Genomic DNA, 26,714 nt, shown 5'->3' on the forward strand with positions numbered 1-26,714 from the left:
CAGTGGGGACTGTTTTCAGGTACAACATCTAGAGAATCACATTTTGAGGTCATTAGAAGATGCTAATAACAGATTGACACCGTATTTTAGTTTATAAAAGATCTATCACTAGAGAAAAAGTTTGGAGGAGTAAAAATAAGCATTAAGAAAATGTAGAATGCCAGTATCTCGTTTTCCGTCTATAAAGATTTGTTCTGCACTTAACATTGTACCAAGCTGGGCGTGGATGGTGCTCGCCTTATAATTCCAGTGACTTGGGAGGCCGAGACTAGAGGATCGCAAGTTTGAGGCCAGCTTCAGAAATTTGGTGAGACCCTAAACAACTTAGTGAAACCCTGTCCCAAAGTAAAAAATAAAAAGGGCTGAAGATGTAGCTCAGTGGTAAAGTGTTCCTGGGTTCAATTCCCAGTACCAAAAATGCAAAAACAAACAAACAAACCATTGTATCAGAGGACTCTTTGAAAGGATGTTAAAAACTTGAAAGAAGCTGTACCGAATGTCCTTTTGGTTGTACAACATGTTTCAGTCTTTGCTCTTTTGATATTGCAGGTATGTGTCCTTGTGGAATGCTCTGTTGGTTGCAGTTCTTGAACAAACCACTAGGTGATGCTAAAAGACTTGAACTTGATACCATGGAAGAGAATCAGGGAAGGGGCAAACCATAAATTGGCATTGATTTGAGGGAAGGGTTGATATAGAAACCAATAGGTTCTGTCTGACATGTATACGTGGCTTCCCAAGTCAATGCTGGCAAGCAATCAGCTGCAGTTGGCTCTAGGGTCACAGCCTCCAGCATTCAGGTAGAGCGGGCCACAGCTCACTTGAGAACCTGAAAACAGCCTGTTCCCAGGTGGGCTGAGTGCAGCCACTCCTCAGCCTGCTGGCACCTCGCCTCCCTTTGGAGGCAGAGTTAGCTTTGTCATTAGTGGGGTTTTCTTGTTTTGAGCTGAAACTCTTGAATTCAGAGTACTCTCGATCATTTGTAATCAGGTTTGATGTGGGAGGGAAGTTTCAGACAGATCTGGGTACCTCGTCTGGGTTGGTTCCTTCTGTTTCCCGTCAGTGTCTGCTGAATAAGAGCGAGTGTCTTCAGGCCCGTCCCCACCTCTCTTACACCTTGCCTCTCATGTCATCAGAAATATAGAAGGTTCATCTCCCTCTCAGAACACCAGTGTATGCCCCGTCCTCATTCCTTCCTGTGGTCCTGTGCCACTGCCCAGCCAGGCCTCCGCCGAGTGCTCCCACTGACTCTCTCCACTTTGGCATGGGAGCCATTGCTCCTTTTGCATCAGAATGTACACTCCCTGCCCTGAACCCTAGGGGCTTGAGTGTGTGTTTGTGGGAGTATAGATAGGTGACTTCCTAGGCTGTGTGTGTAAAGCACTGCGGGTGGTGATGTTCCTTTTGTCCACCTCTAGGACTGAACTTGCTCTCTCCTTACCACACAAACAGAACACAACTTGCTTGTCCTGTTGTGTCCTCCTGGGGAACATGGGACCACCCCCCACCCCCAATGTCTGACTGCTGGTGTCTGTCTCTGTTCCTCTACAGCTTGCATGTGCAGCCGTCAGCCCCTGACTGGCCTCCCCAGTGCTTCTACAGTCCGTATACAGCACAAAGCATCATCCCCCAGCCCTGACCAGCTGAGCCTACTGTAGGACTATAGCTGGGAGTCCAAGTCCCTTTTGTCACTGGACTATGAGCTGTCCTAGAACAGGGCTGCCAGTCAGTCTTCTGGGCCAGGTGGGGCTCAGCCAGGGTCCGCTTAGTCATCAGCAAGAGGCAGGGTGTTTATTAAGGAAGGCTCCTGTGGTAGGAAGACTGCTCACCTTGAGTCTTATGGTTACATAAAAACTTATGCAATTGTTATTAGGTGTAGAAATACTGTGCCAAAGATTTTGGGGTATGATGCTGCTTTAAGACATTCTGCCATTGCATTAGAGTATCGATGTGTGTCTGGAAACGCACAGGTTTGGGCAAAGCAATTATTGACTCATTGCTGTGCTGTGGCACACACTAGAAATGCTTACCTGCTGTGGTAATTTGATGAAAACAGTGTAAAAATCTACTCTTAAGTACATCTGAAGCCATGGGAAGAGTGTCTGAAACCTCAAAGTAAAAGGGATTTTTAAGTGGAGCACAGTGCATATTGGAGAGGAAGAAAGAGATTGGCCACTGAATCAGGTAGAGCCAGGTCTTACAGCTTGGTCCAGTTACATGACCTTACCTTTTCATCTGTAAAGTGGGGATTATAGTGGTGCCTTGAGGACAGTGTTGTTATGATGATTATAAATAATGTAGATAAAGCTCCCAGCACGGTGTCCCCCAGATGACAGGTACCATCTGTGCTGGGTGTCACCACATGTGGTCTTGGGGTTCAGTTCTTTAACTGACTGTCACCTTGTAGTAAGAGAGGTAAGAAGAACTTTACAAACTTAGTCTAGTTGAAAAGACACTCTTGGGTTCTCTTGAACCTGCATGTTTTACTTTTATTATGGGAGAGCTACTTGAAACTTGTTCCCTGTGCTTCCTCAGGTAGAGGAAAAGGGAAGGAGGAAATGAGATGTGTGTGTTGACGTTTGAATTGTGCATGTGCATTTGACTTATGCATAATTCTGGGACCTGCCAGTGCAGCTGTTTTTGAGCAATTTTTCTTTGTGTGTTGCCTTAAATAAATGCTAATGTCAATTTGTGTGCATTGAGTTTTCTTTCCTTTCATGCAATTAAAAGTAAAGGAGGCAGTGCCCTGTAGCCACAGATCATGGAATCCAGGCCATGGCCACACTACCTAGATCTTGTGAGGTCATAGGCAAGTTACTTAAATTTTCTTAGCGTTATTAGTTTCTTTATAGTGAAAAAGGGATAGTGCTGGCACTCTGGGATCACTAAGGGTGAAGTCCATCCAGTCAGCATGTGTGAGTTGAAAAGAGCATGCTGACTTAAAAGGTGTCCATAAATTGCAGTCGTTGCTGTTACAGGAGTTGTAATGGGACATGGAGAGACCTTGTCTTGTTTCAAAGCATTTTTTGTTATTGTTATTGTTTAAAGATGGCTTATTGTTTAAAGATGGCATTCATGACTTTCTTAAGACTGAAAAAGCACGGCATCAGGGTGAATCTGAGGCTCAGAAGCTTGCTTATAAATGGAGTAAGGAATTGCAGTATGCACAGCAGTCATGCAGGTGGGCCCGTGATGAAGAATACAGTGTAGGTGGCAGAGCACGGTTCTTCTTGACAGGAGCGCCCTGGCTCTCCAAGCCGCCACCAGGCACCTCGGTGCAGTGTGCATGGCACTAGGTGCTGGGCTTCAGAGGTGGAGATTTGGATTCCACACCTAAATGCTTTGTATCTAGTGTCCAAGGGACCTTGTTATTCATGAGGCATGCCTGGCTGTCAGCATTGAAGGGAAAAAAAAAAAAAGCCTGTAGCTTCTAAATCTTCCTCTGATGCTGATATAGTATATTTAATTTTTTTTTCTGTTTCTCATTTAAAAAAGGTATTTCTTGTGCTTCCTGGTTACATTCCCATGAGTACTGGGGGGAATATTGAGACTAGTTTTAATCATTAAATACTATACTTGATGTATAAATTCCAACAATATGTGTTTCCATCCGGTATGTGTTCTGTTGAAGGGATTTTCAACACTTCCATGGACTAGAGCATATGAATAGATCTGAATGTTATTCACTAGGTGTCATTAATTTCTTAAATGTGCTTCTCGCTCTTTCAGAGTTACTGGAGAATGTAACCCTGATACATAAACCAGTGTCATTGCAACCCCGTGGGCTGATCAATAAAGGAAACTGGTGCTACATTAATGCTGTATCCTTCTTGGACACTGTCCCCAGGGTGGACTTCCTGCAGTGGTCTCTTCTTAAAGTGCATTTACTTAGTGCAGCTTCCATGAAAACCAAATTTTGAATCTGAAAACTTGGTTCATTGCTAGTCTGCCTACCTTGCTTTCAGGGTTATTCCTGACTCTAGCTTCTCCACTGCCGCCAAAAAGAGAATTTGTTGACCTGTGAATGACAGAGTCAGGCAAGTGTTAATCTCATGTAATGGCCCCAAATAGTAGGCAGAGTGACTACTTAGAACTGCAAATTTTGTTCTAACTGACCTGATGGTCTTGGTTGAATCAGGTTTCTGAACGTGAACCTGACTGCATGGTAGGTCACTCTGTAAGATCACAAGACAGTCGTCCTCAGTATTATTTGGTCTGTGCCTTTTTGTGTTGACCTATCTAGCTCAATATCCTCGGTTTATTTTTATATGCTCTCATGTTTAATGTGCTTTTAGGAAATTTGCCGGTTCATTTCCTTTACGTTTCCTTACTGCCAATGTTTAGACCCTGCAGGCGTTGGTCGCTTGCCCTCCGATGTATCACCTGATGAAGTTCCTTCCTCTGTACTCAAAAGTGCAAAGGCCTTGTACGTCAACGCCTATGATAGACAGCTTGTAAGTAAGGTGTTGGAAAATACAGTTAAGGGGTGGAGTTTCCCCCCCTTCCATTGTTAGAATTTGAATAGTCGAGCAGAGTTCTTGATTTCCTACAAATGAGTCCTGTAGTTCTGTGTTTTTTTTTAATCTGCTTATGAATGGAACATTATGTTTTCTTAAGATTTAGTAGAAAACATTTTTGTTTTACCAGTTTAAAATATCACTTAAAATTTATAAAACATGTATATAGAAAAGATGAAGAAGAGATTTGTTATCATCATTACCATTGATTACCTAAGGCCTGCTATATTTATCCTAATTAATATTGTACTAATATTTATCCTAATACTCCTTAGCCATCAAGGCTCTTTAGTATGTCTTTTTTTTATATTTATATTTTTAGTTGTTAATGGATATTTTATTTTATTTATTTACTATATGTGGTGCTGAGAATCGAACCCAGTGCCTCACACATGCTAGGCAAGTGCTCTACCACTGAGCCTCAACCTCGGACCATAAGTATGTCTTTTGCAAAAAATGTATCGCTTCACTTTCTCCTTTCTCCACATTTAGTGTTCGGCTGATGAATGAATTCACTAACATGCCAGTACCTCCAAAGCCCCGGCAAGGTGAGTAGAGGCCAGGACTTCTGAGACGCTGCCTGTTGGGAGCGTTTGGTAAATTCAGTCTTGCTGAGAAGAAGATGTCTTTGTAAATGCAGGTGGCCACATCTGTGCTGTTCTTAACCTCTGGCCAGTGGGGAGGTGGGGAGTTTTGATGATTTGGATTTGTGATGTCCTTTTGGTTTTGAAACTTGGTGTCCTGTTTCCATTGCAGCTCTTGGGGATAAAGTCGTGAGGGACATTCGCCCTGGAGCTGCCTTTGAGCCCACGTACATTTATAGACTCCTGACGGTGATCAAGTCGAGCCTGTCTGAAAAGGTCTGGGGCCTGTAGATCTGATGCCCAGTGCTGCCTTTGCTGCCCTTGCTGCCCTTGTCTCAGCTGCCCTTGCACCCCAATACTGTCATGTGGTGGTATCAGGGCTAGGTCTGCATTGTGGTGGAGTCAGCTGTGTGTTACATTGAGAGAGTGACTACCACCCATGTCAGGAGGCCTTCACTGTGTACCGAGTGCTGTTCCCAGTACTGACTGCACTGGCTTTCTGTGAGTTAAGCAGTGTTATCATCTCCTTGTTAGCAGCTGACAGAGCTAAAGCCACTGTCCATGGTCAAACAGCTGTGCATGGCTGAGCTGGGCTCTCAAGACAGCTGGCTTAGCCACTGCACTGATTGCCTTCTGGGTAGAGTAGAATGTATTGAGCCTGGATGGTGGCAGTGTGCAGGAGAGCGTCAGGCTTCAGCAGCTGTCGAGGTCCCTGACTCTTTTACCTTAAAAAAAAAAAAAGGATTTTTTTGGTTTGGTTTTGCAGTGCTAGGAATTTAACCAAGGGCCTCATTTATGCTGGGTGCTCCACCACTGAGCTATAAACCTAAAATTTTTTATCGTGTGTTTTACAAAGAGGCCTTATCAATGGCGCTGACAGCTGTTGAGAGTGAATCAGGGGTACCCTTAGCACAGTTAACTGGAACACTTCTTCCCTGACCAAGTTTGTGGTGGTGAGTCAGTATGTGTGTGGTTGAGATGATGCTTAGGAAAACTTGTGCACAGATGAGAAAATGCTGTCCAAACGGAATCAGGTCAAATTGAAGCTGCATTGCTGTGGAGAAGGGTGAGTGTCCAGGGCAGGATAGTGGAAACCACCGGAGGCAGCACAGAATTTTAAGCTTTTAAAATACCCCCAATACAGGATTGGGGTTGTGGCTCAGAGGTAGAGCACTCGCCTGGCATGCTTGAGGCACTGGGTTCTATCCTCAGCACCACATAAAAAATAAAATAAAGATATTTTGAAAAAAATACCCGCAATACAGCTTTTGGTATTGGCTTGCATTTCTGTTTCCCCGTGATGAAAGTGTACAGAATGTTTGTTGGGGATGCAGAAATGCAATAAAGCATACCCATTGCCCTAAAAGAGCTCACCGTCCAGGGTGGGAGTCAGATTCCTAACAAAGTAAACAGGTAAATACAGAGAGGAGATGGTGTATAGCTGCTGTGGAAGCAGGGGAGGGGTAGCTTAGGTGGAGGCAGAGGTAGAGGGGGTTACTCAGGGAGGGTTTCCTGAGCTGAATCCCTTTAGGATTGTGCTTTGAAGTAATGGTAATGAACAAAAACATGATTTTGAAGTTTCATTAATACTGAATATGTCAAGGTCCCCAAGGCCACCCTTGCTCAGGTTTGTTGACTTGCTGGCAGGACTCAGACTCAGAAGCTGGTATGCTTGTGTTTATGCTTTATTCGCCATCGAAGGCTTCTAAGCAAGGTCAGGAAAGGAAAAGGACACAGGTTTGGAGGGATTCCCCAGCTTCTTGCCCAGAACCTTTACACAGCATGTTTTTAATTCCTCTGCCATCAAACTGTAATGACACATGGGACTGTAGTCTCCCAGGGACACATGCTGGGGTCAGAAGGGAAACAGCTACTCAGCATAAACCATGTTACTTGCACAGAAGCTAGGCACTTTCCTTCTCAGGACTTGGGATAGTGGGAATCTTTCTGAAACTGAAGTTCCCAGACATCATCCAGGGGCCAGCCTGGCAAACAGGCCTCTCCAGGGAGCACAGCTAGCCGTTTGTGCTGCTGACCCATGGGCGGTGCCCATTTTGCCCTTTGTTGAACACACCAGAGTGTGCTGGCACAGCAGTGCTGCCTGGGTCTTGTGGTCTGTTTGGAGAGAGTGAGCAAACCCAAGTACAGTCTTCCCAGAGACTTGATGCAGAAGAGCTTGCAGACCCATGGGCTAGGCAGCGTGAACCAATCCTGATAAATCACAGAACACACAAAGCCGGCATTGGATTGTAAAACTAAGGTGTGACCACATTATATGCCTCACCCATATATGCCTCACCCATAAGTGTCTTGATGATGTGTGTATCTGCATATAATAGCCAACTCACTCTCTGAGTCAGTACCAGTACCAGTTTTTGCGTATGATTGGAGTCCTTTCTCAGAGTTAGTTGCTCATCAAAACGAAACAGATGCATAGGCTGTCTGGAGTAAGTGATAACCCCCTGTGCTTAGCCAGTGATGTGGCCCTAGACATCTTATTTTTTATCTTACATTTCATTTAAGCAAAAATGCAACTTTAAAATAACCTCTTTTTACTATAAGATGATAAGATGATCTACTGTAAAAAAAAATACAGAAAAACATAAATAAGAATATAAAAATTCCTATTCGTTCTAGAGATAAGTATTTAATCTGTTTTCCTTCCATCCTGCCCCATGGGATCTCAGCTACTCAAAGAAAAACTCTTTATATCAATTTTTGAAACTCCTTTATATTTAATCTTGAAATTGTCAGCAGAGGAATAGTTTGAATATACAGGTCTTTGGACACTGTAGGCCTGAACAGCAGCCACCTGAGGGTGATGTGCTCCTGCTTCCCTTCCAGGGTCGACAGGAAGATGCCGAGGAATACTTGGGCTTCATTCTGAATGGCCTCCATGAGGAAATGCTGAGCCTCAAGAAGCTTCTCTCACCAAATGATGAAAGTAGGTCATGGTCTTTCTCCTACTAAATGTGTGAGGATATTTTCCTAAGAATATTTTAAAATATTTTTTAGTTGTTAATAGACCTTTATTTAGTTCATTTATTTATATGCGGTGCTGACAGTCAAACCCAGTGTCTCATGAGGCAAGTGCTTCGCTACTGAGTCACAAGCCCAACCCTGATTTTTTTTTTTTTTTTTTAACTGTGCTGGGAATTGAACCAGGGGCCCATGCATGCTGGGCAAACACTCTACCTCTGAGCTACCTGCCCAGCCCCAGGATGCATTTTTAAACAAATTATGCATACTCCAGGGTTAAGCTGCCTCGCCCCTCCTAACAGCCATGGACCTGCCCCAAATCACTTTTTTTCTCATTAAGATAGCTAGTTAAGCTTGGTGTGGTGGTACACGCCTCTAATCCCAGCGACTCAGGAGGCTGAGGCAGGAGGATCACGAGTTCAAAGCCAGCCTCAGCAATAGCAAGGCACTAAGCAACTCAGTGAGACCCTGTCTCTAAATAAAATACGAAATAGGGCTGGAGATGTGGCTCAGTGGTCGAGTGCCCCTTAGTTCAATCCCTGGTACCCGTTCCCCCAAAAGATAACTAGTTATTTTATGTTGTCTTTTATATACCATTGATAATTATATTTAGATAAATTAAAATTTAGCTCAAACCTCTGCTGTTGTTCTATACTTTTTTTTGTTTTTAAGATTTTTTTTTTAAGTTAGACATAATATCTTTTTGTTTTTGTGTGGTGCTGAAGGATCAATCCAGTGCCCACATGTGCAAGGCAAGCACTCTTTTGCTGAGCTATAACCCCAGCCCCCTGTCCTAGACTTTTTTGTTTTTTAATGTATTTTTAGTTTTAGATGGACACAATACCTCAATTTTATTTATTTAGGTTTTTTCATGTGGTGCTGGGGATTAAACTTAGTGCTTCACACGTGCTAGGCAAGGGCTTTACCACTGAGGCACAGCCCCAGCCCCTGTCCTATACTTTCAATTAGGAAAATGATCAAGAATGCAGAAAATCAGAAAGAGTAGCTTGATAAGTAGCTGCACGACTGCTGGAGTCTGCAGTCATTAATATATCATTGTTTACCTTTCTCGGCATGAGCATGCGTGTGCTTGCACACATTGTTTACATTTTTCCTGAATGATTCAAAGTCAAGGGGCAAATAATAGTTTAATTCGCTCCTCAGTGCTGAAGCACTCAATCCCAAGATAAGAGTCTTTCCTACATATTCACAGCCCCTACTCTCATGAAAAACCAACGGCGATTACAAATTCTATCTGCTTTCCAGCATGCCTGCAGATTTCTCCAATTGTCCCAAGAACCTCTTTCACAGTAGTTAATGCAGTCCACAACATGGTAAAATCCATGAAGCTGCACGTGTTGCATTTGGCTATTGTGACTCTTGAGGTAGACACACCCTGATTTTATTTTTAAAACTACAATTGGCAGGTGTGTTCAGGTGCTTCACATAGAACCTTTCTTTATTTCTGGTGCTATAACCCGTAGCCTAAGCAAACCCTCTCCTTTCCAGAACTCACAGTCTCCAATGGGCCCAGAAGCCACTTGGCAGATGAGGAGGAGCAGGAGGAGCGAGGCGGAGGAAGCGAGGATGAGTGGGAGCAAGTGGGCCCCAGGAACAAGTCTTCTGTCACCCGCCAGGCGGATTTTGTTCAGACTCCAATCACTGGCATTTTTGGTGGACACATCAGGTTTATGCTTTTCTGGAAAAATTTAGTGTTTGTCTATTTCAGGGTTTCATAGTTTTGCTAACAGCGAGGTGTGAGAACTGTCCTGGCGCATTTTGCAATCCGTGGTTTGCTTTTATACTTCCTGCCTGCTCTTTGCTTGTCCTTCTGAGTGCCTCCCTGTCAGCCTCCAGTGCTGTCCTCCTGTTTACTGGGCCCTTCTGTAGGGCACTGTCTATCAATCAGGTGTAGCTGCTCACTACCACATAGTAAGAGAAGAGCAAACTGACTGAGCTGTTTGTTTCGTTAAGAGAAATTCATGTACCTTATTGGAGGTGCTTTACCTACTTATTTATTTATTATTTGATGTAAAAATATATTTGTTATAAAATATGGATAGTAAAATGATTACCATAGACATGTAAGTTAACATATCCCTTGTCTTACATAGTTCATCCTTTGTTGTCGTGGCAAGAACAACTGCAGTCCACTCATGTAGCAAAGCTCCTGGACACAGTCACCCCATTCACTGCAGCCCTTGTAGTACCTGTCAGGTCTTTGTCTTGCTCACCCTGCAGATCTACTGCTTTGTACTTCCTGGCTGCATCTCCCATCTCCTTTTCTGCCCCTGCCCCTGGTAATCTCTGTCTCTGTATATTTGACCTTTTTAAAAAAATAGATTCCAGAGATAATATGAGCATACAGTATTTTCCTTTCTGTGTTCAGCTTATTTTACTTGGCATAATGTTCTCCAGGTCCATCCATGTTTTGGCAGGTGGCAGGAGCTCCCCCCCCTCCCCTCTTTTTAAAAAATATTTTTAGTTGTGGATGAACACAACACTTTATTTATTTATTTATGTGGTGCTGGGGATCGAATCTAGTGCCTCACATGTGCCAGGCAAGAGCTCTACCACTGAGCCCCAGTCCCAGACACGATCCCCTTTCTTAAGGCTGAGTAATATTCTGTTGTGTGTGCACACCACAGTTTTTTAACCATTCATCCTTGGACGGACATGTAGGTTGATTCTGTATCTTGGCACTGGTTGTGAATGGGTTGGAGGAGTTTAGACATCAGACCATGTGAGCTAGGAAGTGAAGGAGTGGAGGGAGATACTATCACACAGAGGAGAATCCATGACCCCAGCTCAGTGCCACTTCCTTTAACCAGCTTGCTGTTCATTCTTGACGTCCTTCTGAAAGGTTTTCATTTATTTGCATTAGAGCCTTTCACCGCCACATGGTGTGGGTCTGACATGTCTGTGTCCAGGCAGATTCCCTCATCAGCAGTGCTCTAAGGGCCTGCTGTCAGTAAGTGTCTTCTGGAAGGCCTTGCAGGGTATACTTAGTGAGACTTTGGCTGTGTTGTCCCCGTATTGAGTATCAGAAAAAGCAGCAGCTTTTCAAGGTGTCAAGAGTTGGTCTAGTCTTTTACTCTGGGTATAACAGCTTTCAACAGGCTAATAAAGAACCTCAAAACGTCTGCAGCGATGCCCTCAGAAGCTGGTCTTTGTCCTGTCTGGAACTGGGCTTTGAGCCAGTCACGTGGCCATGTCCAGCACTGAAGCGAAGCTGCAGGCCCTTCCCTTTGGGTGTTTTGGAGTCTGTGGAGCTGCGTGTGTTCGGGGGAATGCCACACACTGACTGTTGCTGCCACGATTCATCTTGGTAGACACGTCCTGGGATGTCCTGTGTTGACAGGTTGAGGGGACAGAGATCCAGCATGACAGTCTTCAGGGAGGGTGACTGCCTTCTGTTCCACCAGCCAGCAGCATGGTGTTAGCACTTTGGGGATGCTCTCTCAAAGACACAGACAAGGGGACAGCTCAAGGTGGGGGCAACAAGAGCCCCCATCCCTCCACTTTTTGGTGCAGAGGTGGAGTTTCAAAATCGCAAGGCCATAGAAGGCCACCATACCCAGAGATCCCAAATGTGTCTAAGGATAATGACTGGACATGCCAGAACCCACCGTGATGCAGCTGCTGGCTTGGCTGAATGGTGGCCTGGCCGCCAGCCCCAGCTTAGGTGTGTGCGGTCTTTGTTTCTTTTTAGAAAAATGATAAAGCAAAGATAAAGAATCCTATAATTTAGGAAATCTTAAGCCACCATTCAGCATGATTCTCTATTCAGACCAGTTGAGAGAGAGATTCTCCTCTAAAGTTCAGCCTTGTTCCGGTGCTTTCAGCTTCCCTAGGAAGATCAGCCCTTTTCCAAGCCCCACCCACACCCTTTTTTGGTGGGGGGGGACACAAAATACAGGCTCTTTGTGTCAAGAAGGTAGCCACCTCTTGACTGCTTTACCAGCTCTCCTCACTGGTGTCTCCACTGTTCTTTTCTTGAGCCCAGAGAGCTGCTGTCCCTCAGCTCAGGAAGAGCGTGGCAGTGTGTGATAAACCCTGGATGGAGCAGCCTTCAGCTTGCTCTCCGTGGGTCTTCCTGGGCAGTCTAGGAAGACTGCCCACTCAGTTCATCCCTTCATGAACCAGTCACTCTGACTCAGAAGAGACTCCCTTATGGTGACTCCTGGACTGTTTCATTGCTGAGCCTAAATGGGAGATGGGCTGAATGTCCAATTTCTTCTCAGAAAAACTTAGAAAAACCACCAAAGAAAAACCAGATGGAATTGGAGCCTTTCTTGGAAGGGAGGAAGTCTTGTCTTCTTGGAATGGAACTTGGTTTTATCTTCCACACCCTGCTCCCCTTCTGTGTGTCATCTTTCAGGGGAAATATGCTATTAAAATATTGCTCACCTTGGAATTTCCTCTATTAGAGCTGCCATAATGCTCTGAGAAAATGAAAAGTGTCTGCAGTTTGAGGCCAGGCAAGATGGTCGGTCACGCTTACTGAGCGGCACATGGAGTAGCAGTGTGACATGGAGGTGGAGAGTTGGAAGAGGAGATGGGTGTCCTTCCTGAGTGCTGGAGCAAGGCTAGGCTTGGGTACTGACACCTAGCATGGGGTGTTGAGTCATTTATAAGTTCAGTGTACCTTTAGCTTTTCTGTGCTCTCTAATCTCCTAAAAGTGATAACTGAGTAATCTGATTTTCAGTGCTTATTCTCCTTTCCTGGTGGTCAATCTTAAGGGAAAGTGGCAAGGAGTGGGCTCTTACATTTTTGTGGTTTTTTTTTTTTTTTTGCTTTCAATTATTAGGTCTGTGGTCTACCAGCAGAGTTCAAAAGAATCTGCCACTCTGCAGCCATTCTTCACATTGCAGTTGGATATCCAGTCTGACAAGATACGCACAGTTCAGGATGCACTGGAAAGCTTGGTGGCCAGAGAGTCTGTCCAAGGTTATACTACAAAAACCAAACAAGAGGTATGTTCACAGTTGAAGAAGAATGCAGAATTAGGAATGAGGGGAAATGGATTTGAATTCTGCCTCTCAGATCAGTTGCTTAAATTTTTTGTATTGAAAATTTGCACTTTTTAAGAATGGAGCGGTTGTGGTGGTACATGCCTGCAATCCCAGCAGCCTGGGAGGCTAAGGTGGGAGGATTGCAGGTTCAAAGCCAGCCACAGCAACCTAGGGAGACACTGTCTCACAATAAAAAGGGTTAGGGGCCTGGGGTTGTGGCTCCACGGTGGAGCGCTTGCCTTGCACGTGTGGGACCCTTGGTTCAATCCTCAGTACCACATAAAAATAAATAAATGAAGGTATTCTGTCCAACTACAACTAAAAAATAAATCCTTTTAAAAAGGCAGCAGGGTGGGGGAGGGCTGGGGACATAGCTCAGTGGTTAAGTGCTCCTGGTTTTAATCTGCAGTATCAAAGGTAAATAAAAATGCCTGTAACCCCAGCAACTTGCTAGCCTAAGGCAGGAGGATCGGGAGTTCAAGGCCAGCCAGTCTCAGCACCTTAGCTAAGCCCTAGGCAACTCAGCAAGACCCGGTCTCTAGATAATATTTTTATATTATTAAAAAAAATACATTATGAAAAAGGGCTAGGGATGTGGCCCCTGGATTCAATCCCTGGTACAAAAATAAAGAAGAAGAAGAAGAAGGATGGAGTGGTGAAACAGATGATCCTAGCCACCTCTTGGCTCTAAATTGTGTGGCACAAGCTGATGATCTCCTTTGGGTCTTAGGTCCAGCGCTGGCAGTCTGAGCAGGTGTCACAGGGTCAATGCTGCCTCCCGCAGGGCTGGCTTATGTTCATGGTGCACAGCACAGTTTTTACCTTTTTCATCTTGGTGAGTTAGGAGTAGCTGCTTACTGCTCAGTGCTTTCTGTCAGCTGTCGAGCAAGGCAGAGCTTCCTGGTTCTTCTCTCTCTTTCCCTGTTTTCTGCTCCAGAGTAGAGAAGGCCTTCCCCATTTCTTAGAGTGTGGCAATGAGTTCATAGTCATGTGTCGAGGTGAACGCCGGCTTTGTTGAAGGGTTGGAGTAAGCCACCGGATGTTCCTGCAAAACCGTGTGTGGGTAGGCAGTGAGTGGTAGCTGTAAGGTCGACCCCTGTCTCCTCATTGTCCATTTCCTGCACCTGTGTGCTGAGTAAAAAAGAGCAAAGGAGACCCTGGAGACCTTTGCTCCTCCTTTGGATTGGCTAAACCACATTGTCAAGGGATCTGCAAAGTTAGGCCCCATTCTCAGGTTTTCTGATTTGCTTCTGATCTGCAATTTCGTTTTAAAAATAAAAGAGCTAGGCACCAGACAGATACCTGGGTAAGCTGAGAGTCTGGTGGAGGAGCCCATGGAAGAGAGAACGGGCTGGGTATTTGTATCTGGCTGTGGGTGGCTTCATCAGCTTGGCCCAACCATGGCAGCTGTGACTCCAGAGGTGGACCATGTATCTGGCTGCTCTTACCACTTTCCTCAGTCTCTTCTGTGAGCCAGTGATGGCTGTGTTGGGCCACTGGTCCTTCTGGGAGTTCTTGAGCCTCTGCCTGGGTAGCCCAGGAAAGACCCTTGCGTAATGTGCCTTCTGTACTCTTGTTGTGCTGCAGTTGAACACTGATCAGGACCAGGGCTGTGCAGGCTTGGGGACAGGCAGTGGTCAGCCTGTTGCTGGCGGTTGGGGGGGGGGGGAGTGCTTTGGGAGAGCAGTCATTGGGAGGAGCCTCGGGGATGAAGAGGAGTGCTGCACCCTGTTGTGGCTCTGTGGTGTTGCCCACACAGTCAGGAGCATCCAGAAGAGCAGGCGTGTGAGCAGGGGTGGCTTTTTAGATGACTTGTATGGAAATATGTATACAAAGCAAAGAATGCATTTTTTTGAATGTGACTTTTAAAATTTCCTTTTAAAAATACCAGATTTAGGGCTGGGGCTGGGGCTCAGTGATAGAGTGCTTGTCTAGCATGTGAGGCACTAGGTTTGATCCTCAGCACCACATATACATAAATAAAATAAAGGTCCATTGACAACTAACAAATGTTTATATATATATATATATCAGATTTGGTGTTGAGGGTGTAACTCTGTGTTGGAGCCCCTGCCTAGCATGCAGCCGGCATACCAAGGACCTGGGCTTGAACCCAGCACAAACATACATCCTGCAGATAAAAGCCCAATTTTAATTTTATTGGATTTTAGGTGAAAGGTGGTTTTTTCCCTTCCTCTGTTAGAGTATAGGAAGTATAGATCCATTGAAAAAACGCTCGCTATATAGAAAATGCCTGGCTATGTGGTTAATTGGAAATTGTGCCTTAGTTTTCTGGAAACCCAAAATGCATATTAAGAATTTCAGGCATTCAGTGAGTCACTGAGAGCTTCCAAATGACACTAAGTACTGAAGGGCACCCTAAGAGGTCACCTGGGCCTTTCATCCACAGATGGGGACCTGGAACCTCACAGAACTGATCTCCAGGGTGAACTGTCAGCAGTGCCCCACCTTTGTTGGCTCATAGGTAATTGCTGGGCCCAGAGATGCTCACTATCAGGCACAGTGCGATGTGGGGAAGTGTGAGGTAGTTTCTCCACCTGGAATCTTACCAGGGGGAACATACGCAGGAGGAGCCTGGGAGGTCACTCACTCCAACCAGCGATGGCTCTTGAGCTTGCTTTCAGAGGACACCTCCACATCAGACATGTGTACAGTCCTCTGACAGGTTTGTTTTTCTTACTATGTTGTTACCTTTTGGATGCTTTTTTTTTTTTAAATTTTTGTCAGTATTCTCAAAGAAGATAATAGGAAATATTAAAGAGTTCGTAAGTATAGTGAATGGTAAAGTGGAAACACAACTGGTTAAAGAAAATTTAGCTTTATGCTGGGCTCTATGGCTCATTGCTTATGATCCCAGCAGTTTGGGAGGTCAAGGCAGGAGGACTGCAAGCCCAAAGTGGCCACCTCATGAGACCTTGTCCCAGAATTAAAACAGGCTGGGGGTTTAGCTTTGTGGTAAAGCATCCTTGGGTTCAATCCCCAACACTAAAAACCCAAAATAAAAATCTAGCTTATTTAAAAGGAGCATTCTTTGGATCTATAAAAATATGTCAGGGGCATATTAATTGATAAAACCAAAATATTATGAAATTGATGGTTAGGATAAATGGCTTTAGGGTTTTTGAAAACATTGAACTGAAAGAACTGACATCAGTGTTGTTGAGACCACATGCATTGAGTGGACTGGGAAGGAGCCGGAAGAGAAGATAAACGCTTCCAGGGCGTACCCTCAGGGACCTGCTGCGGCCTGTGTCTAGGCCCTGCCTCCTAGTGTCCACCCCCTCCCAGAAATATCATCAAGAGTGTTAGTCCACTGACAGGTCAGAACCTCATGATCCAGGCACTTCCCAGAAGCCCATGTGTGGACACTGCTGCACTGGGGACCGAGCCCCTGGCCTGTGAGCCTTTAGGGGACATTCCAAATCCAGATCATGACACTGAGAATTATGAAAAACCAGGTCAACACATCTGAATCCAGGCTGCCTGCCACAGTGCAGAACTTCCCTTGGCAGTCACAGATGGGCTGCAGGGCTGGGGCAGGAAGGGTCGCGGAGCCCTGCTATTGGGTGCTGGTGAGGACATGTGCTGCCCCCTAGTCGGACAGGACGGGTGTCCTGGTGTGTTCTGTGTCCCAGGTTGAGATAAGTCGGAGAGTGACTCTGGAAAAGCTCCCTCCTGTCCTTGTCTTGCATCTGAAACGATTTGTTTATGAGAAGACTGGCGGGTGTCAGAAGTTGATCAAAAACATCGACTATCCTGTGGACCTGGAGATCAGCAAAGGTAATGCTGAGGTGCTCCCAGAGTGGCCAGCACCACATTTTATGATAGGGGGTTATGTCAAGATGAAGGGCACTTTCTTGGCTTTTTAAATCTCAAATTTCTGGGCTGGGATGTGGCTCAAGCAGTAGCGCGCTTGCCTGGCATGCGGGTTCGATCCTCAGCACCACATACAAAGATGTTGTGTCCGCCAATAACCAAAAAATAAATATTAAAATTCTTTCTCTCTCTCCCTCTCTCGTGCTCTCTCTTTAAAAAAATAAAATAAAATAAATTTCAAATTTCTTGACATACACATATGTCATATACGTACATTTTTCGTGTTGTGTATGGTGCTGGGAATAGAACTCAGGCCCCCCAGACATTCTAGGCAAGTGCTCTGCAACTGAGCTACATCCTCAGCCCCTCTTGATTTTAATATTAAAATTGTCACTAAAATGGCTTTTTAAAAGGGCTGGGGTTGTGGCTCAGTGGTAGAAAGCTTGCCTAGCATGTGTATGAGGCCTTGGGTTCGATTTTCAGCACCACATAAAGAAAAATAAATAAAGGTATCGTGTCCATCTACAACTAAGATATATATATATTTTTAAAAATGGCTTTTTAAAAATAGAGGCCAAGAACTGGGGATGTAACTCATTGGTAGAGCGTTTGCCTAGCATGTGTGAGACCCTGGGTTCAGGCCCCAGTGCTGCTACAGAATAAAAGTAAAAACAGGCAGAAATGAGTAAGCCATATGGTTTACTAGATGAGAAAAACAGAGCCTTTGTCCATCAAAGTAAGTACCCACAGCTGTGTTGAGCAGCGTGGTTGGATGGCAGTGGGACTCCCTCTGGTTGCAGTGATGCGTGCGTTAGCTTTGTGAACTCCTTGGCCATGAGTCCCCCAGGTAACAGGGCTCAGCACATTCAGAAAGCCACTTAGAAGAGCCCCAGATTAAAGCCTCGGCAGGACAGCTGAGTGCACCCCTTGAGGGAAAGCTTTTGTCGATGCTTCAGAATTTACGAAAATGTCTTGTACAACATTGAAAGTTAGAATGGTACCCTGAGGAGTCGGCATGTCCTAAGGTCTGGGAAGCAGAGGCAGGTGCCTTAGCAGCATTGGCTGAGGAAGCTCATGCTCTTTCCCACCTGCCTGACACACCTGGAGTCTCCTCACAGCCAGGTGCCACGTGTAGTCGCGCCCTTGGTGCCCAAGGACAGCATGGCACCTTCTGTTAGGGACTGTAGCTCAGAGTGGGGCTGCAGCCAGTCCCCTGTCCCTCCACCCTCCGCTTCACAGCTGCTTCCACCCTCTCCAGCAGTGTGGCTTCTGATCTGGAGACCAGAGGGAGGAGAGATGCCAGCAAGGCATGATGGGTCCCCTTCCAGTCTGCCTTTTCTCGGAACCTTGAGGCAGCCCCTGGGAGGCAGCCCCGGCACCGGAGGCGCCTTGACCTTCACCTGCCCGGGAGCCACCGGTGCTAGCAGGTGGCTTGCCTTCTGTTTCTTTCCTTTTTCTCCCTCTGGGTCTCTTTTCCTCTTCTTCCTTTCTCTTTCTTTCTGTGTTTCTGTTTCTCTCGGTCTTCCTCTCTCTGTTGCTCTTCCTTGGAGGTCTCATTGTGTTGCCAAGGACAGCCTTGAATTCCCGAGCTCTGCCTTAGCCTCCTAAGCTGCTGGACTCCAGGCCTGTACCACTGTGCCCTGGGGGGATCCCGACTAAGCTGATTGCACCTCTCTCCTTGCTTATTACATGTGGTTTTGTATCTGCTCCCACCTCAAATCCTTTGTAGAAAGAGAAATGACATCACTGGGGGCTGGAGGATCTTGCTGGGGTGGGGGTGGGGGTGGGGGAGGAGAGGAGGCACAGTGGCTGCCGAGAGTGCCTCCTGGGATGGGCTCCTCCTGGCCCTGAGTGCACCTGCCTGGGAATTGAACCTGAAGACAGGCGCAGGCTCAGGGAAGCATATTGGCCTCACATGGTTAGAGTTTGATGTGACTCACTTATGAAATGTTCTGATTCTTGGGTTTCCCAGGACTGTTTTGGTGAGCTTGCTTTTGAGTGGACAGCATTTTTCTTGTGTAGTTTTTTAGAGCATCTGTTTGCAAGAGGCGTCCAACCCGAGCCTTGTGGTTCTGGGCGTTGCTCGGGCAGCTCGCAGGTGGGCTTGGCCTGTGCTCCTCCCTGCCCTGCACGCTGGTTCCTCTCCTGGTCCACTAAGGGCAGAGCTCTGCTCTCTGCCCTGCTGCTGGCTTGTTGGGTGGAGACTGTCCTAGCCCTTGGCTTTTGTTACTCTGAACCTCAAAGTGCTTTTGTGGATTGGAGCTGTTGATGTTTTGTTTTTCAGAACTGCTTTCTCCAGGAGTTAAAAATAAGAATTTTAAATGCCACAGAACCTATAGGCTCTTTGCAGGTAAGTGCTGTTTTGCTGTCCCTTGCTTGTTGAAGCAGTGGTGAGCAGTGGTGGAGCCTTTACCCCCAGGCCCCCTTCCCTGTGCCATCACTCTCGTGCAGAGTGTGCTCTGCTCTGTGGACAGGGAGCCCTAGGGACATGGTCCTGAAGCGAATGCCTCTGTCTTCAAGGCAGAGTGAACTTCAGCGGCCAGCGAGGTGGGGTGACCGGCAGTGGAGCCTCTGTATCAGCTGGTCACTCTCCTGGGTTTAGAGGTGTGTCCCACCCTGGCATCCCTGGACCCTCCTGTATATGGTACTGTATATGGTACCTCCCCCGCTCCTGGGCCTCCAGCCTCCCCACACTGAGATCCGAGAGGGTGAATGGCACACCCCATCCCTGGAGGGGCTCAGCAGGGTTTCCCATCTGTCTGCCTCAGTCACTCCTGAGGTTTTAAGGGTTTGATGAGCCATATCCAGGGCCAAGGATCTGGCCACACTGGAAGGTACCTGCTCTCTCTGTCTCCCTTGTCTCCCATGCTTCGATATTTGTTTTGTTGTTTTGTTGGGTTTTGTTTGTTTGGTTTTGCTTTCCCCTCCTCCTCAAAACATCTGATCACAGCCCCTCCCTGACCTGTTGGGCCCTAGTGAAAGTGGCAGCAGGTGCCTTCTCTCATGGGTGTGTGCAGTCTCCTTCCCTTGCCTTCGAGTGGAAGTTCTGAGGTCTGGTGGGCACTCTGCGGCTCTGCAGCCAACCAGCCTGGCTCTGTGGCCAGCCTGGCTCCTTGGAGCCTGCACTGAGGTCCTAGTGGACCTTCTTTGCTTTTTCTCTGCATCTACCCGCTTCAGACCCTTGCAAGGGAAGGTTGGTAGTCAGGGACAGGCTGGAGAATTCTTTGTCTCTGGGTCAGGTGCCTCAATGTGAATGTGTATGCATTCTCAAGAAGTGAACTCTCAAAAAGTAAAAGCTTTTCAAAAACAAAAAACAACAACAAAAAAAAAAACCTGGGTCTCTGTTCTGCCTCTGACAGTGGGCTCTCCTGGGATAAGTGATGTGTTTCACATTAGTTACCTGGACTGCTACCTTAAGAAGTTGGGATGTATGGAGTACAGTTCTCCTGAACTTTTATTTAGAGTAGAGGTGTCTTATGGAAGTATGGATTAATTAAACCCTTAGGTTCTTCAAATTCTACTGACTTGGTTGGTTACTTTGAAAACAAAACTATTGGTCTTCAAGGTCAAAATTCAGGACAAAAATTCCAAAGAGAATTTGGGGCCTAAGAGACATGCTGGTGTCCTGTGACTTGTGCACAAGAATAAGCTGGGACCTTCATTGGCTGTTTACCTGTTTCTGACTGCAGAGCCAAAGAGTCTGGCCAGTGACAGAATCCACCCCTTTAGTAGCTCTGTCCTCCAACTCTAAGAATTTGTCCTCCCAGCAACCGTTCCTAGCCCAGAGTGGACCTGGGCCTTCTACATTCCTTCAGCACCCAGACGTGACAGCTGCCGCTGGAGCCTGAGATGTTTGGGTTGTTCAGTGCTGACATTTCCTGCCAATGAGACTGCGACTGCCCGTGGCTATGCCTTTGGGCCACTGTTGGGGGAACACAGCTTAGCAGTCCACACTGCTCTTCCTGTCCAGAATTTGGCAGGATATCCTTCACCCAGCCTGGTGTCTCCAGCTGAATGGGTGTTCTCCGCCCTGCCTCACAGGAGGGGGAGCCCATGTCCTGTGACTGCCTTCGCTGTCCTCACCACCTTGCCCAACATTTACGTTGGTCTAGGCTTCTTTTGTTTGTTTTGTTCCAGGGGTTGAACCCAGAGGCGCTTAACCACTGAGCCACATCCCAGCCCTTTTTTATATTTTATTTAGAGACAGGGTCTCCCTGAGTTGCTGCGGCTGGCTTTGAACCTGCAATCCTCCTGCCTCAGCCTCCTGAACTGCTGTGATTACAGGTGTGCGTCACCTCACCCAGCTTGTCTAGGCCTTTGACTAAGACTTCATGGTTGAGCTACAGGATTCTTTAAAAACATAAATACAGGCCTAGGGATGGGTTGTGTGGCTGCTGAGGCTCTGTGGGAGGTGTCTTTGTGAGCTGTTAGGTGTTTTAAATATGCTATTAAAATGTGTGTGTATAATGTGATAGTGTGCAAGACAGGTGTCTTACACGTGTGGTATCATCCACACATAGTGACAGGTTACGTGTGGATACAGGCCCGAACACGAGATCTGTCTTGCCTTACTCTTACCCTTGCCTTGAAGCTATGTGCAACTTTGTACTATAAATCACATTGTTTGAACTTTATAACACTGCTCTCAGTTCCCCCTCTCCCATGGACATCCCAGGACAGGGGCTGCCTCTAACAGTGCCTGCTGCTCTCTTGCAGTGGTCTATCATCATGGCAGCAGCGCGACCGGAGGCCATTACACTACGGACGTCTTCCAGATTGGCCTGAACGGCTGGCTGCGCATCGACGACCAGACGGTCAAGGTGGTCACCCAGTACCAGGTGGTGAAACCAGCTGCTGAGCGCACAGCCTACCTCCTGTATTATCGCCGAGTGGACCTGCTGTGACCCTCTGTGCGCGTGTGTGTGCCTGATGCCCGCTTTTAGAACACCAGTCTCACTAACTTCCTGCCTCTCTTTAGTGGCTCTTTAAAGAGAAACTTTCTCCTTTTTGCGAAAATGGGCTCGAATGAAAAGGAGATGCCTTGGGGTTTGTGCGCAGTGTAGTTTTATGTTGACTTCTAACTTCCAAATCAAAATCATTTGGTTGAAACAGACTGTCGCTTGATTTAAGAATACACAAAAACCCATATTTCTGAAATAATGCTGATTCCTAAGAAAGGGAAACTTGCATTTGATTCCCAGTCTAATTGCTTAGTAGAATAAATTCTGCACCAGCAACCTTGTAAATTTGTGAAAAATGAATTTTATCTTTCCTTAAAAAATAAATTTTTTAATCCATTACACTTTCCTCCCCCACCCTTTAGTTTTTGATAAAAATGAGCCAGTTATTGGAGAAGAAAATAGTTCTTCAGAAGAAAAATAAACATAAAAAATAAGTTGCTGGTTCCTAACAGGAAAAGTACATTTTAATAATTGTGCGATGAGAAACTGCTTACGTACACATTGCGATCAACATTTGGAGTTAAGATGCTAGTCTGCATAGATGGGTGATTGTAACCTTATTGCCATTAAAAGATTCCAAAATGCATTCATGCTTCTGTGTACCCGTGATGAAGAAGGGCAAACACAAGGCTGCGTCCCGAGTCTGCTCTGTCGGCTCTGCTGTCGCTCCTCTGTACCGCCGCGTCCCCACTTGTACACAGTTTAGTGACACCTAGGAGTATAAAGTTTCACCCATCAATAAAAATCACAAAGTTGGTTTAAAGCTGCCTGTGTTTCTTTGAATGCAAAGACCTTTTTCAGTGACGCGTTCATGGGGCACAGCTGCACCTGCCGGCTACAGGAAGCCCTGCCACCAGCCGAGCTGTGGATCTAGGCCACTGAGGTCCTAGAATCCCAGTTAGCTGGAAAAGGGAGGTCTTGGCACCCCCCCCCCCCCATTGGTACTGTATCCCAGCAGTTTCCAGGTACACCAAATGGTGGTTAAATGGAGACTGAGCAGCTCAGCAGCACCTCCCAGCGCCACCCTCAGGTGCCTGCAAGAGAAGAGAGCACATTGCAAGGGAGAGGCTGGTGGCAAGGGCTCCTGCCCCATGCCCTGTGAAGACGACTCCTAGAAATTTGCCAGATCCACGCACAGAGAAGTGGTTCTTGTATGGCTGAGCCCTTCTCCATCTCTTCCTTTACCGCCTGGTGTTCTCATGCCTTGGTGCTGTTCTTTGAGGGAAAAGAGCTTACCCTGTAAAATTACAGTACTAACATCACCCGCTTGGCCTGTTTACCCAGTCATAACCCCATTCTGATTTGCTTGGCTGAATTACAATTTAACTAGCTTCTTGTTAGAATAATGTACAATTCCTACAGAACACATGGAGTTTGGCAGGCAGTTAGCATTGCGGGGAGCAACCCACACCCACAAAGACCTAGCCAACGATGAAGCAGAGCCTGACTCCATGGCATTTAGTCAAGTTCTAGATGGGGCTACTTGAGCCGCTCACAGACAAATCCTGTGCCTAGGGCCCTCTCTGTCCTAAGTCGGTCAAGAGAAGTGGCCTTGTTGCTGGGTGTTCCATGGGGGGTCTGGTGGAGTGCCTTTTCAAGCAGTGGAAGAAGAGGCCTGCTTAAAGTGGGTTGGGCGCCCAGACCTGTACCCAGTTCTGCAAATGCATCCTGTGTCCGCAGATAAGAAAATTTCCCCTGGAATATCTTTCTTGGCTTCCCGCCAATCTGAAAATTGATAGTGTCTGCTTGTAAGCCCAAGATGGGTTGTGAAGCATGGGAAAGGGAGTCCCTTTGAGGATTGAGAGTCTCTTTCAAGATGCTATGGATTATGTCCATCGGGACATCCAGGTGTCAGTCCACTTGTGGCTTGGGATGCTGCATCTATTCCTAAGGTCACTGTCTCTTGTGACAGTCACCTGGTAGCCAGCAAAGGAGTCTCCTGTCACCGTCCTGTGTCTGTGTTAGCACTGCATGTCCCTGGCCTGGATTTGGGTTGCTTTAACAAGTGTCAAAGTGTAAAAAGCTGACAACAGCCTGAAGTTCAAGGTCGAACTTCTGCAGCTCAGTGTTCTTGCTATGTGCTCCTATGGCAGGGTGAGCTCTGGTCTCACAAGGACCCTCGTCCCACCCTGGCCCCCACCTCCGTCTAATCCTAACACCCTCGGGCCCTGCCTCTGGGTACCATTTCAGGGCATCAGCTTCAGCACAGCATCCCTTTAAGCGCTTAAGGTCGCACTTAGGGTGGAGATATAGTTACTTTTGGTTTTGTTTTGTCCAAGCAAGGTCAGCACATCATCAGCTGCAGGCAGGAGAGCAAACCCCAGAGGAGCCGAATATACCAGGGAGAGGACAGCCTAGAATTAGGAATGACCAGCATTCAGTCCTGGCATTAACTGGCCATAGCTAGAGAGTTGGATGATTCCAGCAAATCCAAACATTTTCTGAAGTCTTGCACCGTCGGCCACCCTGGCTTTGGGCCTTCATTTACACTTACAGTTTTTCCTGTTAACTTCAGTGTTAGCAGCTACAAAATTGGTGATTTTTTTTCTTCACTAACATGTGGCAGTCTCTAGGTGGCTTCTAAGTGCAAAGTGAATGTTAAGATATTGTAGCAAGTCTATCACGGGGTGATGTTCTCAGGGAGGAGCCTAATGAAGTCCCGCCAGCCAACAAGCTGCTGTAAAGTGGTGGCCATTCTCTGCCCTGTTGGTGATGATAGTCCGGCCACTGGGAGTCTCCTGGGGCATTCTGCAGTCATTTCTCAGCATAGTCGTGTTAGGTGTGCTGTGGGTGACACAGCAAGAACTGCATAGAAGGCATCACATCACCTCCCTCAGTGACATCCCTGGATGTCGCTGTCAGCAGCTCTGGGACCGGCCCATGGTGCTGCTAGGAAAGCTGAGTGCAGTCCATGAGTTGCTTCTGAATCGACCAAGCTGAGCCAGTGGGGACATGGTAGTCGGTGGTGAGCTGACCTCTGTTAGTCCATCAGGAAGGAGACAGGCGAGACGTGTTGGGGACTGCAAATCAAGTCAAGATGGCGCCTGGCAGTTTGCCAGGAGTGGTTTGTGAAGCAAGGCCACCGAGCCATTTAGATGGTGGGAGTTCCTATTTGGCTGATTGCTGTATCTAGATGGTGCTAATTGAGTCAAGCTGTGTATAATTAGTTAGGTATATATACCTCTGCTGTCCCGCAATAAAGCGGCTCCTGCTACCTTGAGTTCCCGCTCAGTTCCCACTGAGTTTCCCCGCAATAAAGCAGTTCCCACTTCAACCTTCAAGTTACTTGTCACCTCCCGGTTATTTTGCCCAGCCGGACTGCGGCATATGGTGGCCCGTACGGGGAGCTCCAGGACGCCTGGGAGTAAGTGACAAGGTAAGGCTGCTCACCCCTGAGGATAGGGCGAGAGGATGGCTGACCATTTCAATAAACAGTGTGTTCTTGTTTCGTTTCGTTTTGTTTCGTTTTTAAGCTGCCTGTCCCTAGAAATAAATAGGACAGGAGGAAAGCTGATCGCCCCTGAGGAACAGATAGGGCGAGAGAACAGATGCACATTTCAAGAAAAAAGAAAAATTGATACAGTGTGTTTTTGTTCCGTTTTTGTTTCGTTTTGTTTCGGTTTTGTTTTGTGTTATCTTAGTGGATTGCATTATCTTTGTTATGGAAAAATGGGATCATAAGTTAGTAAAAATCAAACCGAAAGGGTGTTAAGTAAATTGCTAGAGGAAGGAGGCACCTCAGTAAAACCAAGAATAATTAGGGCATACGTTGATACGATACAAAAATGTAGCCCATGGTTCTTTAAGGAGGAGTTGTTAATATCACAATGGGACCATCATGGTGAATATTTTTAAAAGATAGAAAAGAAAAACCCTGGAACTCTGCCAGTTGGCACATTAACATTATGGACGTTGATATGATCTCGTTTGCTTAGTCCAAAGCCTTCAGTTCAGACTATGGTAGAGGAAGGAGAAGACATCTTAGATCAAGTAAAAGAGAAAGTCTCTCCAGCTAGTCAGGGGAAGAAAGTTTAGAGGAGGAAGGGCTATCAGGGGAGAAGTTACAACAGGAGGCTGCTACTAACACCTTTCTATCATCAGAGGGTGTAAGTATTCAACCAACAGCTCCACCTATGGAGACAACATATGCTGGGTGACCCCCCAACCCCCATAGTTGATAGATGGGATCCTAAGATAGGACCTCGAAGATTAGCATGCCCTGTACTTGAGGATGAGGGAGGGCAGCGATATCACCAGGTTTTGGATTTTAAAACTGTAAAGCAGTTGAAAGAAGCTGTAGCATCCTATGGTCCTCAAGCCCCTTTTACCATAAGCATGGCTGAATCCATTGCAAATTATAACCTGACATCAGCAGATTGGGCTGGCATGTGCAAGGCTGTGCTAAATGGAGGACAATATCTGTTATGGAAAGTTGCTAATCAGGAATTGTGTATGGAGACTGCCAAGCAAAATGCATCATCCGGGTATCCACAGAGAAATCTAGATATGTTGCTAGGAGAAGGACCTCATGAGGATCAGCAGCAACAAACTAGATATGATTCTGCCATATACTTACAAATCGCTTCAGCTGCGAATAAGGCATGGAAGATTTTACAAGGACAAGGAGATTTACAAGGTCAATTATCTAAGGTAATACAAGGAGCTAATGAACCTTACGCTGAGTTTGTGGATAGGCTTATACAAACAGCAAGCAGAGTCTTTGGGGATGTAGAACAAGCGATGCCATTAATAAAGCAACTAGCTTATGAACAAGCCAATAGATGGTGTAGGGAGGCTATTAGACCTTGGAAATATAAAGA

At 46.3% G+C, this 26,714-nt stretch overlaps 1 protein-coding gene across 3 annotated transcripts in view; it reads left to right on the top strand.

The window, feature by feature from the left end:
• Positions 1–22,657, top strand: part of USP10 (ubiquitin specific peptidase 10) — a 64,770-nt gene extending 42,113 nt beyond the window's left edge. For 2 of the 3 annotated variants that reach the window (XM_081274055.1, XM_081274057.1), the window contains 10 exons: positions 3,730–3,821; positions 4,345–4,454; positions 5,010–5,065; positions 5,274–5,377; positions 7,946–8,045; positions 9,590–9,767; positions 12,892–13,057; positions 16,753–16,897; positions 19,218–19,283; positions 21,650–22,657. In XM_081274055.1, coding sequence (XP_081130181.1) covers positions 3,730–3,821; positions 4,345–4,454; positions 5,010–5,065; positions 5,274–5,377; positions 7,946–8,045; positions 9,590–9,767; positions 12,892–13,057; positions 16,753–16,897; positions 19,218–19,283; positions 21,650–21,837 — 1,205 coding nt within the window. In that variant the 3' untranslated portion in view covers positions 21,838–22,657. The remainder of the gene's footprint in view (positions 1–3,729; positions 3,822–4,344; positions 4,455–5,009; positions 5,066–5,273; positions 5,378–7,945; positions 8,046–9,589; positions 9,768–12,891; positions 13,058–16,752; positions 16,898–19,217; positions 19,284–21,649) is intronic. The other variant, XM_081274056.1, reaches the window with a different exon arrangement.
• Positions 22,658–26,714: the final 4,057 nt, after the last annotated feature.

This window comes from Spermophilus citellus, assembly GCF_964194105.1.
Source record: "Spermophilus citellus genome assembly, chromosome: 18".
Classification (NCBI taxonomy): domain Eukaryota; kingdom Metazoa; phylum Chordata; class Mammalia; order Rodentia; family Sciuridae; genus Spermophilus; species Spermophilus citellus.